The 13,889-nt window shown below is 42.7% G+C and overlaps 1 protein-coding gene across 1 annotated transcript; it reads right to left on the reverse strand.

The window, feature by feature from the left end:
• Positions 1-4,445: 4,445 nt before the first annotated feature.
• LOC121169193 (cAMP-dependent protein kinase catalytic subunit alpha-like) lies at positions 4,446-7,023 on the reverse strand. The gene is made up of 2 exons (XM_040999674.1): positions 7,016-7,023; positions 4,446-5,457 (listed from the first exon to the last, which is right to left on the reverse strand). Exons 1-2 carry the CDS (start codon positions 7,021-7,023, stop codon positions 4,446-4,448), a joined length of 1,020 nt encoding a protein of 339 aa, XP_040855608.1.
• Between the last annotated feature and the right edge of the window lie 6,866 nt (positions 7,024-13,889).

A 13,889-nucleotide genomic window follows, 5' to 3' on the forward strand; every position in this document is an offset into this window, starting at 1 on the left:
GAGCACAAGAGCTGTACTGAACGCAGCAGGTTAGATTGGACATGGCTATAGCCACCCTCAGCATGGATGTAGACTAGGTCTGAGGAGCTACAGACTGGCATACACTCCAGCATTCACTGGTCCACCCAATAGTAATAGCCAGAAAGGGTATGGGCTGGTTGAGTAAGGCCACTGTTCCTGCCAGGACAAGAGGTGGACAAAGACAGCCTGGCCAAGGACCCCACTGGTATGTGTGAGATCTGCCACTGGGATGAGATATGAGAGGAGCTTGGGAAACTCCTTTGTAGGGATGTACTCCATGCAGGTGAGCACAAGAACCAAGTCAAGGAGCAACGGTAACCATACTGGGTTACAATACCCGCAGGCATACATGTGGGTCAGGTCTGGGTACAGACCTGCCTGTGCCAGTTCATAACATCCACTGGCAGATCTGAGAACCAGGACAGGGTGCATGAGGGGCCAGGTCAGGCTGCAATACCAGCCTGCTCACACTGAGGCAATGCAATAGTGGATGCTGAGGTAAGGAGAGCCATGTCAGCCTGGGGTCAGTGGATGCTGGCTTCATGAGCCACAGGGGTGGAGGATCTAGTGGGGCTCGGGTCACCTGGCCTGGGTCCTGCCTATGAGGTGGGTGTCAGGTTCATGAGCCCCAAGGGTAGGGTATCTGCTGTGACTTGGGTCATATGGCTTAGGTCTTGGGGCCCGCCTGAGTGGCGAGTGCCAAGTTTGTGTGTCCCGGAGGTGGGGGATCCAGTGAGGCTTGCGTCGCCTGTCCTGGGGCCTGAGGCCCACATGTGAGGTGGATGCTGGCTTCGTGGGCCACCTAGGGGGGAGATCCAGTGAGGCTCATGTTATCTGGCCTTGGTAAAGACCAAGGGGTCCTGCCTGCTAGTGAAAAAGGTATAATAGTAGAAGCAGGCCCTGATGCACAGGTAGAGTATGGCAGCCCATTTGGTACTCTCGCAGAGGAAGGAGAACAGAGCAAATTGGACACTTACTCCAGCAAAAAATGACAGCAAAAAGCTGGGTGAAGGGAGACTTGAGGTTGATGATATCAGCCAATGGATATTGGGAGGGTTGCCTCGTCCTTGGATCAGTGAAATCAACAGCATTTCAGAACTCTCCAAACCACTTAATCAGAGCCCTCAGAACATGCACTATAGCAGGACCCTGGGTTGATACTGGGTGTGGCTTCTCCCTTTAACTCCCTCCTTCCCACAGAAACAAGAAGAAATGGAAAATTAGGAAACAATGATTTCACCCACTTTTCCCTGATCATCAATCCTTCCAACCCTGGTCAACCCTGTAATCATTATCAAATAAATAAAATAAATTTAAAACTATAGCCAATTATATTACACATAAAGCTTATAAGATTCATTTCTGTAAAATATTCTGTGACTTCCCCACCCTTTAAGCATTTTGTCCTAGCTTTCCCTTTCCATTATATCATAGCCATTCTCCTGTAGGATAAAATATCTTACAAGCAATGCTCTACATTAAAAAAAAAATCTCTTTCATAACCTTTCTCACCAAGAACACAGTCTCAGGTTTGCAACCATTTTCCATTTGCTAATTCCCTTGATTTACGTTTTGAAACAATCATTTAAAATCCAAATTAAGACATTTTCTTTAAAAAGCATATCAAATTTTAAACACTATTGCTTTAAGCAGTCTTAAATCATTTTTTTGTAAATAGCAGATTCATAGGAACATTTTTTCTAAGATTTATTTTATTTTTACTGCAAAGTCAGATATACATAGAGTAGGAGAGACAGAGAGGAAGATTTTCCATCTGATGATTCACTCCCCAAGTGACTGCAACGGCCAGTGCTGTGCTGATCCGAAGCCAGGAACTTTCTCCAGGTCTCCTATGCGGGTGACCTCTACTCTCCCAAAGCTTTGGGCCATCCTCAACTGCTTTCCCAGGCCACAGGCAGGGAGCTGGATGAGAAGTGGAGCTGCTGGGATTAGAACCGGCACCCATATGAGATCCCTGCGTGTTCAAGGCAATGACTTTAGCTGTTAGGCTACTGTGCCAGGCCCTCATAGGAACAATTCTAAAACAAACCTGAATTGTCTTTTTCAAAGAATTTAAGAGATTAGAAATCATTTGCTTCATCTACCTTTGCCCAATTTATACTTAGGAACATTTCATGACCAGAAAACACAGAAATCATTACATGCTAGCAATTTAAAATTTTTCATAAAGCAACTCTAGCTGATAAAATAGAGGCATAAAGTTCAGATCTACTTCAAGATCATTCCGCATTCAGTGTCAATGGGCACTGAGGACAAACAGTGTTACTGTAAAGAGCATACTTTAGAGCTCTTATTCCACATAAAAATATAGCAGGTACCGGACAACAATTAATATAGACACTAAACTAGTGGCCACCAATAAACAGAACCAGAATAAAGCCAACCAAAGGGCACGGGGCAGTATCTTGCCAATGGCCTGGAATTGGGAAGTAGTGTTGTCCTCTCAAAATCCAAATTTACTTCTAGAGGATTTCCAGGACCTAGGAAGAGCTCTCCACTCCAGGTGATTCTGCTAGCGTTGGTCTCCCTGGACTCTGACTTGCTCCTGTTTGGGGACTGAGGAACCAAGGCGAGGGAGGAGGCAGATACTTTTTCAACCAGCAAGGGGGCTAATCAACTCAAAAAGAGGGCCATTGACTAGAACAAAAAGTTGTTAATTTCTCTTCAAAAACAGAATCTCCAGATTCAGTGGCTTTCTCTTTGAAGTCCTTGAAGTAATTTGATGAGATCCAGTGGCCTAGGAGTAGAATTATTTTGACCCATGATATTGAGAGACAGTAAAACAACACAGACAGATAACACTAGAAACACACAAATCACAGGTGGACTAGAGATCTTGAAGCCAGCAGGCTGTGACACCTGCTTAAAGGTGGGATTTCTGCCATGAAAACTAGACCAGATGGGGTCCTCCGGCATCCTGATAGGAGCTGCAAATCAGGATCTATAGTCTTGTCTGGTAGACCCTCTTGAGTCCAGATGGGGCACCCCCAGTCCTTACCTCTCCAGTCTGGAGAAAAGACCCTGTTTCAGACCTTTAACTTTTCCTGGACAGGTGGTGAGTAGGGCAATTTGTGGAAAGGGCCCTCTTTCAGGGTCTTTAACATTCCTGGCCAATGCACCAAATGTTGCATCTACTCAGCTGCTAAAACAGAATGTCACACTTACCACTGGCAATCACAAAAAAATTTTATATAATGAAAGGTAAGGAAGATAGTTGACCAACAGGGATCAACACATCTTACCCAAGTGCAACCAGCCTCACCACAGGCCTAGTTGCTAGGAGAGGACCAAAGCTGAGGAGCGAGTGGGATGGCTCTCCCCATTGCTCTCCACTTTATTTTTTTTTAAAGAGAAACAAGCACAAATTAGACTGTAGGGAGGCAGAAAGAGGTGATGGAGAGCTGACAGCTAAGCTAGAGAAGGGTGTCCAACATGATGTGTGGGGGTGGAGGCCTGTGCCGGAAGCTGCTAGGTGAATATAATGGGTAGCCCCTCCCACCCAGCAACCCTAGTCTTGAAAGCTGGGCCAGGAGATGTCACTGTTTCTTTGCAAGAATACTGGGCCTTCAAAATTCTAGTTGAGAATAAAAGTGAAAGAGACTCTGGGCTGTTATTAATTTTGGTTTTGGTGAATGTGGGGAGACACCTCTTTGACAGACAAGCTTCTGATTTGTCTGAGTCTCAAAGCCCAATGTCTTGGGGTGGGGAGAGAAGAGAAAAGTGTGTTAGAAAGGACAACAGGGGCTTGCTGGAGGGGCTGAGACCCTGGACAAGCCTGGGAAGGGGACACCCTCTCAGCCCCCAGAGGGAGACAGAGATGTTCCTGAAGCCCATCTGCTTCCCAGGTTTGTGATAACAGACTTGGCGGGGAGAGAAGGGTGGAGAAAGGTAGAGGAAGAAAGGGGGGGAGGCACTGGTGAACCTTAAATAAGTTTTTAAAATGCTTCTTAAGAAAGAAAGAAGGAAGCAAAGAAACAAAGAGAGAAAGAAATGTCCTATTAAGAAGTTGGTTGAACAGGTCACTAAAAATCTTCCCTTGAGTAGATGGCTCCAACGCGAAGTGGCATTTCTGTTCCTTTGCCCTTAGCCTGTGGTGGGTGGTGGGGTGAGTACAGGTGACGGTGTGTGGGGATCTAGGGTTAAGTTGCGGGGGGTGGGGTGGGATTTTTCTGCACCTGGCCGCTGGACACATCAATAAGACCCAGTCATGCTGCTGTTGATGACTTCTTTAAAACAGGCTAAAGTGGGCTGGTAGGGGCAGGAGGGTGGGGTGGGGCAGGGGTGAGGTTGGATGCAAGGAACTCTGGGGGCCCTCTGGCTGTTCAGTCCAACCCTACCACCTCTACCCACCCCTGAAAGAAAAAGAAAGAAAAAGGAAAACCCATGGGGACACAGGCTAAGTCCTAAAAATCAATAAACTCGTCGCCACACTTCTCATTGATGGAGATCTGGATCTCCTCCTCGTCATAGTCGTCAAAGTTACTTGTGTCCCCCGGACCTTTGCACTTTGGTATGAACGGAGCTTCCACCTTCCTTTGGTAGAGTGCGATCCAGTCTATGGTGGCAAACCACTTGTGGTTCTTGATGTCCTTGACCCCGTTCTTGAGGTTCCCAAAGCGCTTGGTGAGATCCACCTGCAGCAGGTTCCGCAGCAGGTCCTTCAGGTCGAAGCTGAAGTGAGACGGGAACCGCACCTTCCCGGAGACAATCTTCTCGTAGATCTGAATAAACTGGCTGGCAAAGAACGGAGGGTAACCGGCCACCATCTCGTAGATGAGCACTCCCAGGGCCCACCAGTCCACGGCCCTATTGTAGCCTTTGCTCAGGATAATCTCGGGGGCCAGGTACTCGGGGGTCCCACACAGGGTCCAGGTGCGACCCTTGACACGTTTGGCGAAACCGAAATCTGTCACCTGGATGTAGCCCTGTTGGTCGATGAGGAGGTTCTCGGGCTTGAGGTCTCGGTAGATGAGATCCAGAGAGTGCAGATACTCGAAGGTTAACACGATCTGGGCCGCGTAGAACTGAGCCTGGGGTTCGCTGAACCTTCCACTCCGCCGTAGGTGTGAGAACATCTCTCCGCCTGGCACATACTTCATGACCATGTACAAGTTGGAGTTGTCCTTGAAGGCGAACTCAAGTTTGACGAGAAATGGGAAATTTACGGCCTGCAAGATGCGTTTCTCATTCAGGGTGTGCTCACTCTGTTTCAGCTTCACCACCTTCTGTTTGTTAAGTATCTTCATGGCGTAGTGTTTTCCGGTCTCTTTGTGTTTGACAAGCATGACGCGCCCGAAGGAGCCAGTGCCGAGGGTCTTGATGCATTCAAAGTGATCCAACTTGGCCGTGTTCTGAGTGGGATTTTCCCATTTTTTAAGAAAATCTTCTTTGGCTTTGGCGAAGAACTCGTTCACACTTTCCTCACTGCTCTTCTTGGTGGAAGCTGTGGTGGTGGCGATCGCGGTGGTGGTGGTGGTGTTGCCCATCTCGGCGGCGGTGGTGGTGGTGGCTGGGGCCCGGCCCGGGAGTTGTGTTGCGGTGCGGTGGGTGTCAGGTGGTGATCAGAAGCCCCGGAGCGTGCTGGGTGGCGGCAGCAGTGGGCCCCCTTTGACTGGCTGTGCTGACTATTGTGCCGCGATCCCCGCCAGCCCGCCAGCCCCTGGTCTCTCTGCAGGAAGTGCGATTGTTAAGACGTCACTTTAGCCATCTGCATTCCATATCAGAATGTTCAGGCTCAAGTTCCAGCTCGTCTGTGAATTTCAGTTTCTTGCTAAGCACACTCTGGAAGGCATCAAATGATGTTTAATTGTGATTCTGTCAGTCATGAGAGATATCGAGACTGAGGGTGTGGCTCCAGGTTGCATTCTTGGCCCAGTCCCAGTGGTTATGGACACTTGGAGAGTAAACCACTGGTTGTGAGCACCCTCTGTGTGTCTGTAGCTCTGACTCCCAAATGCTAAAAAGAAAGCAAGATGATAAAGAAGTGAATAAATAGCAGACAACATTATGTCTAGGAAAAAAGTTGAGTGTGACTGTATGAAAACCAAAAGCTTACTGAGTTTTGAGACAATTGTACTGTCAAAGATACTGCAGGCTACAAGTGAGCATTAACCCTTTGGCTGTCTTGCCTCTACCAACAGGGAGAAGACTGAGGAAAATTATGCCTCTGCCTAGGAGGCAAACTCTCCTGAACTCATATTAACGGAAAGGTCATGGAGAGAAATGGACAAGGAAGCTTCCCATTGAGAGAGGAGCAAGATCTAATTCCGATTGCCACTTCACTGCCAGGACAGCGTGTCTTCAGACTGCCTAACCTTTATTGTTCTACCACGTGTCAGAAAACACTGAATAACTTTTATTCTCTTACTTCTTAATGGGAATTGTGACTAGCGTTTTTCCACCCCTGATTCACCATTGAGTGCATCCTGATGATGAGAAAGAGGAAGACAGATTAACATTTAGTTGAATAGCAGCCTGCTGTATTTTGAGCTGAATGTGCAACTGGATTGAAAGAATATCAGTAGGTTCTTCATAAACAGTTGTCAATCCAGGGGTTATTTTTTTCCCAGACTGCTTTACTTCTTCTAGACAGATATTTGTGACTTGTTCTGACCAATGTAATGTAAGTTGAGATGATTTTTCTTTTAAAACCAGGTCAAGGAGCTTAAGAGTGAGATATGCCCTTTTGTTTCATCTCTCTCTTCATGTGGAAGCTGGGTGCCATAGAACTCAAAAGTATGGAAGTCACAACACGTGGAGGAATTTGGACTTCTGAATCACCCTGTGGGAAGATCTACCCATTCATCACTAACAATGGCTCTGGTTTCTGATTTGATAGGAAAGTAATCTTTTAATTTATTAAGCCATGGAAATGATGACTTTTATTTGATAAAACAGTAAGATCCTTATCTAGAATTATATCAATAGTATCCCTGTTGTACAACTGAGAAAGTAGGTTAAGAAGGTTGAAAACACCCCCATGGCTATTTAGGTGTGAAATCACAGTTCTTACCAGCATATTTAACTGTGGAAATCCTCTGGTCTTCAGTAAGACCTTATCTCAGGAAATGGTGCTAACAGAGATAGTGACAGCAGTGTTGTCCTTTCTGAAGTTACTTGATGTTGCAGTATAAAGTCATTCACAAAGTAAGTAGATGGTAGTAAACAAGCAGTCAGAAAGAAGCTGGCATGCTAAAGCAGTAGGTTAAGCCACTTCCTGTGACACTGGCATCCAAGATCACAGCACTGGTTCATATCCTAGATGCTCTACTTGTTATCTAGCTCCCTACTAATGAGCCTAGAAAAGTAGTAGCAGCTGCTTTGTGTACTTAAACTTCTGCCATCCTTTTGGGAGACCCATAAAAAGCTCCAGGCTTCTGGATTTTGGGTTCATCCTGGCCTGGCCCAGCCTTATCTTTGGAATGAACCAACAGGTTCTCTCTCTCTCTCTCTCTCTCTCTCTCTCTCTCTCTCTCTCTCTCTCTCTCTCTCACACACACACACACACACACACACACACACACAGAAAGCAAGAGAGAGACTCTCCCTTGAAATCAATACTTTTTAAAAATCAGAACACACCTCTAGTTTTTAAGAAGGAGCTCCTAGATTCTAAGAAAGCAGTTGGAAAGTTGGAACTTGTTATTTGAAAGGCTCCATCTCCATCAAGAAGGGGTGGGTCTCCCAAATCCTGTTGATGCCACATTCATCACTTTTTCATTCAACCAACACAAATGGAGGTCTGACATGTATTAGAGTCTGTTACAACCAAACAAAATAAAAATCCTAATGGTGCTTCCATTCTGTATGTGAGGAGACAGACAGTAAATGAAATAAGTGCAATTACAGTCAGTGCTGAATAATAATAATTGCCATGGAAAATAAAGCAAGCAAGCTGTCAAAAAGGTACAAAACAGTTCAAATATAATGATTACTTCCTGTAGGCTGGAGAAACAAGGGTTACTCTCTGTTTGACAATACAATTCCCAGAACCCGAGATGAAACACCACCTCAAGGTCTAAGTTGATTTTTGCTACCTTGTCACTTATTTGTTTTATGTGCTTACAAATTATTAACTTTGCAAGGTGAGATTTTGCAAGGCCTTTTCTCAACCTGAATCTTCCTACCTCATCCTGTTTCAGCAATAGTGTTATCTGCTTTTCACCTTGCTACTGTCCAAAGAACGGGTCTGTTCTTTGCTGATTGTGCCCTTGTTAACAAATAACTCCCTTTGATGTTGTCCTACTTCTTTCTTGCCTCCATCTCAGTTCCTTCCCACTTTTTTCTTGGAGCCAGATAAACATTGCAAGTGTGAGTTTTGGATTTGGAAATACCTGAGTTCAAACCATGGCCCTATCACTTGCTCAATCGTTGCAATACTGGTAAGAAGAAAAGGGGTATTAGGTAGAGAGTGGAGGAAGAAAATTATTAATACTAAATTGAGGACATTGGTCTTCACAAATATATCTTCTCTTCAGGACTATGAGTGTAAATGTGTTTTATTACTATAGATTCTGTCTTACTAATCCACACATAAACTGTGATCATGGTTGTTAAATTTAATACACAGATTGAAGAATATAAAACATAATCACATTTGATCTGGAGAAAGTATGACTATGACTGAGTGATTGCAGAATTGAAACTCAATGAAATAATTGATAGAATGTTGAGAAGTGAGGGAATTTGTCTTGGGTTGAACATTTATTCAGGTAGGATTGTTTGGGAAGAAGGTCAATGTAAATAGGGTACAGGGATCTTGAGCAGTTATACACATGGATTCTAGTAGAGATGCATTGCCTTTTGGAAACCCATCATCAACTTTATCTTTCCATGTAGTTGTCCAGTTTTTCCTTAAAAGAACTATGCCTTATCCTTTAAAGTTTTTACTCACATCAGTATTATTCCTCTTCTTTAACTAACAGGTAGGCATAAAACAGATTGAGACTAGGATGATATACTGTGGTTCTATTTTTAAAATGCATTTATTTATTTGAAAGAATAACAAAAAAGAAGACACACACACACAGAGTCTTCTATCCACTGGTTCATGCCCCAAATGGCTGTAATAGCCACAGCTGTGTCAGACCAAAGTTGGGAACCAGGAACTTCTGGATCTCCCTCAATTGGCCAATTTCTGCTGCTTTCTCAGTGCATTAGCAGGGAGCTGGATCAAAAGCAGAGCAGCTGGGACTCACACCAGTGTCCATGTATGATGCTGCTCATGTTGCACGCAGAGACTCTGTCACAGCACAACACCATTCCCTACAGCTAGATTTCAATTTTCACAATATAGTTAGAAATTATGAAAGTGTTTGAAGCCCAGGCAATTGACATGCTAGTGTTCTAATGAGAGCAACAATTCTGTGACAATGCTTTTCTACATTAAAAAAGATATATCTTTATTTGAAAGTCAGAAAGAGAGGGAAAGAGAAATAGAGCTCCTTCAACTGCTACCTCATTCCCCCAGATGTCTGTAACGGCCAGGATAAAGCCAAACCAAAGGTAGTATCCAGGAGCTTCATCTAAGTTTCTCATGTGGGTGGTAGAGGCCCAAGTACTTGGACCATTTTCTGCACTATTTTCTCCCTAACAACATTATCAGGAAGTGAGATAGGCAGTGGAGCAGCCAGGAAACAAACTGGTGCCTATATGGGATGCTGGTTTCTCAGGTGGAGATTTTACCTACAATTCATAATTTTTTTTCAGATTTATTTATTTTTATTGGAAAGGCAGATCACATTTATGGAGAGAGGGAGAAGCAGAGAGAAAGACCTTCTATGTACTGGTTCACTCCCCAAGTGGCTGCAATGGCTGGTGCTGAACCAATCCAAAGCCAGGAGCCAAGGGCTTCTTCAGGGTTTCCCACGTGAGTGCAGGGTCCTAAGGCTTTCAGCCATCCTCTACTGCTTTTCCAGGTCACAAGCAGGGAGCAGTTGAATGGGAAGTGGAACAGCTGGGACAAAAACTGGCACACATGCGGGATCCCAGAGCTTGCAATGTGATGATTTAACCATTGAACCATTGTGCCAGAGTCCAATTTTCTGTTTTCTTAGAGCCCAGATTTTTGGTACCCTGTTGTTTTTCTGAGTCCTTAGTGTCACCATAATAAGTTCATTTTTTGCATAAATTTGCCTGAATTGTTTTCTATTTTTCCTAGCACTGAAGTTATTTGGCAGAAAGGCAATGTATCACTGATGTATGTGAGTACAGACTGCATATCTTGGGTTTGAGTTCTAACTACACAACTTATCCTCATTGTGTTTCCAATTTCCTATTTGGGAAAAGGAAATGATAAATTGACACATAAATCATAGTTAATGTGCAGTAAGTGCCAAATAAATGTTGAATTTTATTGTTATGTGCCATTTTAAAAAATAATTATTCTTATCCTTTGCTCCTTCATTTCACAAGGAGTTGCCCCAGGTTGCATGGGCAGCAGCAAACACTGATCAGAATAGTGGCTAGAACTGCATGAGAGCAAGATACTAAAAACATGAGCTTGATTTACATGGAAAAGAGTCAGGTGCTGGTACTAGGACAAAGCTAAATGCTTAAATTGCTTTTTGATGATGTTTAGCTGTTGATTTGGAATCTTCTAAATATAATAGTGTAGCGAAGGAGAGTTCTTTCCGTCATCTGCTACTAAATGCTGCCACTGAAGCCTTCTGTCTTTCCCCTCTTTGGACAAGTTATTCTCCAGGTGATGTTGACTGACACCTGCTCTTTTTGCCTTTATTTACCTGTTGTCTCCTGTAATCAAGAAGTCATCAATGCATGAGGAGTTAGACTTTAAGTTTTGGGTCTGAAAATGTTCCATGATTCATAACATCTTCATTGGCCTGCCTACGAGGTCTAAAATAGTTTGTCAGTGTTATTTAGTTAGTGTTTACTTTGAAAACACCAAGGATTTAAAATTTTTCCCCATTAAGTACTTTCCCCTGTGCATGTGGCAGCTCCAAGTTTTACTGCAAACAAGGCTCAAATGTTTCTTTCACTGCTGCTGGAGCCAGACTACAAGAGAAAAATATAATAATAAAAGACCTTAACTACTAGGGGGATATCTTTCCCATCTACTTATTCTAATACATATGCCAAGAATCTGACAAACCTCTGGGAGCTTAGATTTATTTAATCATGCATTTTTAAATTTAAAAATACTGTATTTGAAGAGAGAGGGCTTTTAAAATAAAATGTATTTTTAATATACACATATTTATGCAAAGCTGTTAGCAGTAGTTTACCCTAAGTAGCAAGGCAAGAAGTGGATATTGCGTACAAATTGTACTCAAACTTTATACTATATATTTCACTCTTCTTTAACAAGGCACATATGACATTTTTACAATTATATACTCTGGAATCCATAGATTCCTCATTCCAAAGGCATTTTCATAGCCTTTCCATTAAAACTTCCTCTATTTCCTGGGAATTTATTGAGGTCAAATTCCGTAGTCAGTTATTCTAATCAGTTTTTCCATATGCACTTGACATTTGTACCCTTCTTTCATTCAGTCACAGTTAATTGGGGGAAGCTATAACCTTGGTTAAATCTTTCCTCTGTGTCTGTACCTGACAGGCTAATAACAAATGGAAAGAGCACACGTGATAATAAATTAAAAATCACAAATTAAATCAGGTATGTAATGATGCCAGAATGCATTATTTGTTCCTGATCCACTAGATCTCCCATTATATACCTTTTTTTTCTCATCAAGCCTCCAATATTGTTTTTACCATCTTCTCTCTCAGATGATGACCTTGCTTTCAGCTTTTCAAAAAAAAAATTGGAAAAAATTGAGGGAGAATTTCCAGATTCTTATCACTTCTCCTACCCATTTAGCAGTGTGTATATACATATATATGTTTATTTATATATGAATTAGGGTATATGTATGTGTGTATATACATAGACATGCATATATGTATATCCTAATTTCTTCTTGTTTGCAAAGATGATCTTTCTTCCTTTATTCTCTAAAAGTAGTTGAAAGGCACAAAATCACACATCTTTCAACCAATTTTTGCCTTGTACTCCAGCAATTTTCCCCTCACATGCTTGTGAAATTATTTTCTTTTTCACTCCATTGGAACATGTCTTTATCTGTGTGTGTGTGTGTGTGTGTGTGTGTGTGTGTGTGTGTGTATCTATGTGTGTGACAGACACAGTGATAATGGTTAGGGTTGGGCTAGACTAAAGCCAAGAGCCTGGAACTCCATCTGGGTCTCCCTCATGGGTGGCATGGTCTCAAGTGCTTAGAATATCTTCTGATGCTTTCCCAGGCACATTAACAGTGACGCAAAATGAAAGTGGAGCAGCTGGACTCAAATCAGCAATCTGATATGAGATGTTGGTGTCATGATTGGCAGTTTAACACACTGTGTCACAATGGAGGCCCCAAATTTTCTTCTATTGAAAAGTAAAATTTTCTTGCTTTTAGGTGTGTGTGTGTGTGCGTGTGTGTGTGTGTGTGTGTGTGTGCCTACATTACATTCCTTTATTTGCATAGCATCCAATAACATGTCATTCTTGATGTCCCCTAATGTCTTTGGACTTAATATCCAATTTTTTTTCAAATGTAAGTTTTTCTGTGCAGGAAAATGAATATAATGTGTTCATAGAAAAATAAAAGCAAGGAATTTTAAAATTCTACAGTAGAAGAAAACGTGAGGTCAGCATTGTGATGAGCTCTATTAAGCTGCTATTTATAACACCAGAATCTAATTTAGAGTGATGCTTCTAGATGGAGAGAAAAATTCCATTTGTAGATTCATGCCTCACAAGTTTGCAACAGCCAGAGCCCAGAGGCCCTGAAGTCAGGAACATGGAAGTCAACCCAAGTTCTCCACATGGGTGGCAGGCACAAAGTACCTGCTTCCTAGGGTGCACATTAGCAGGAAGCTGGTTGGGAAGCAGTGTCCTGGGGGTCAAATCATGCCCTTTGGTATGGTATGAGGATGTCTCATCTGGTCACTCAACTCCTATGCCAGGTACCCTCCCCATGAAGTCTTTTTGTCTGACATCTATGCTGTCACTCCAGCATTTCTGTAATTACTGTTTGTGTAGCATATTCAAGATTTTTCTAATTATTTAATTTTATCTCATCTGATTTTTATTTATTGTTTTGTCTTTTAGCCTTCTTATTTGCTTAATTTTTGTAATGCACATTTGTTGGAGTTTGATTGGAAAGATAGATATACAGAGAGAAGGAGATTCAGAGAGAAACGTTTTCCATCCACTGGTTAACTTCCCAAATGGATGCAATGGCCAGAGCTGAGCCAATCTGAAGTCGGGAATTAGGAGCTTCCGGGTCTCCCACATGGTTGCAGGGTCCCAAGGCTTTGTCCCATGCCCTGCTACTTTGCCAGGCCACAGACAGGGAGCTGGATGGGAAATGGAGCAGCCAGGACAGAAACTTGTGCCCATATGGGATCCTGGTGTGTGCAAGGCTAGGGCTTAAGCCACTAGGCTACCACACTGGGTCCTCAACAAAGTAACTAGAAACAATATTATGCCACTTTAAATACAACGTACAGAAGTTTATTTTTTTTTTTTAACTTTCATCCTTTTCACAATTGGTACATACTTTTCTTCTTGTACATGTAACAAAGCTCACAATACTTTAATAATGTTGGCTCATATTGTTATTCATATTCTTATAGTGCCAGGGTTTTATATTGATTTATTTTGCTCCATAAAACATAACCTTAGCACTTCATTTAGCATTTATTTTAAGCCAAATCTGTACATAACATATGAGTGACTTTCCAAAAGTTCATACAAAATGCAATTAAAAGATCAGTTTATTTTGGTGTAAAAGTTCTAAAATGCGTGCAGAATTTTTCAT

Source organism: Ochotona curzoniae, unplaced genomic scaffold (assembly GCF_017591425.1).
Source record: "Ochotona curzoniae isolate NIBS_2020 unplaced genomic scaffold, NIBS_Ocur_1.0 scaffold_1852, whole genome shotgun sequence".
Taxonomy (NCBI): Eukaryota; Metazoa; Chordata; class Mammalia; order Lagomorpha; family Ochotonidae; genus Ochotona; species Ochotona curzoniae.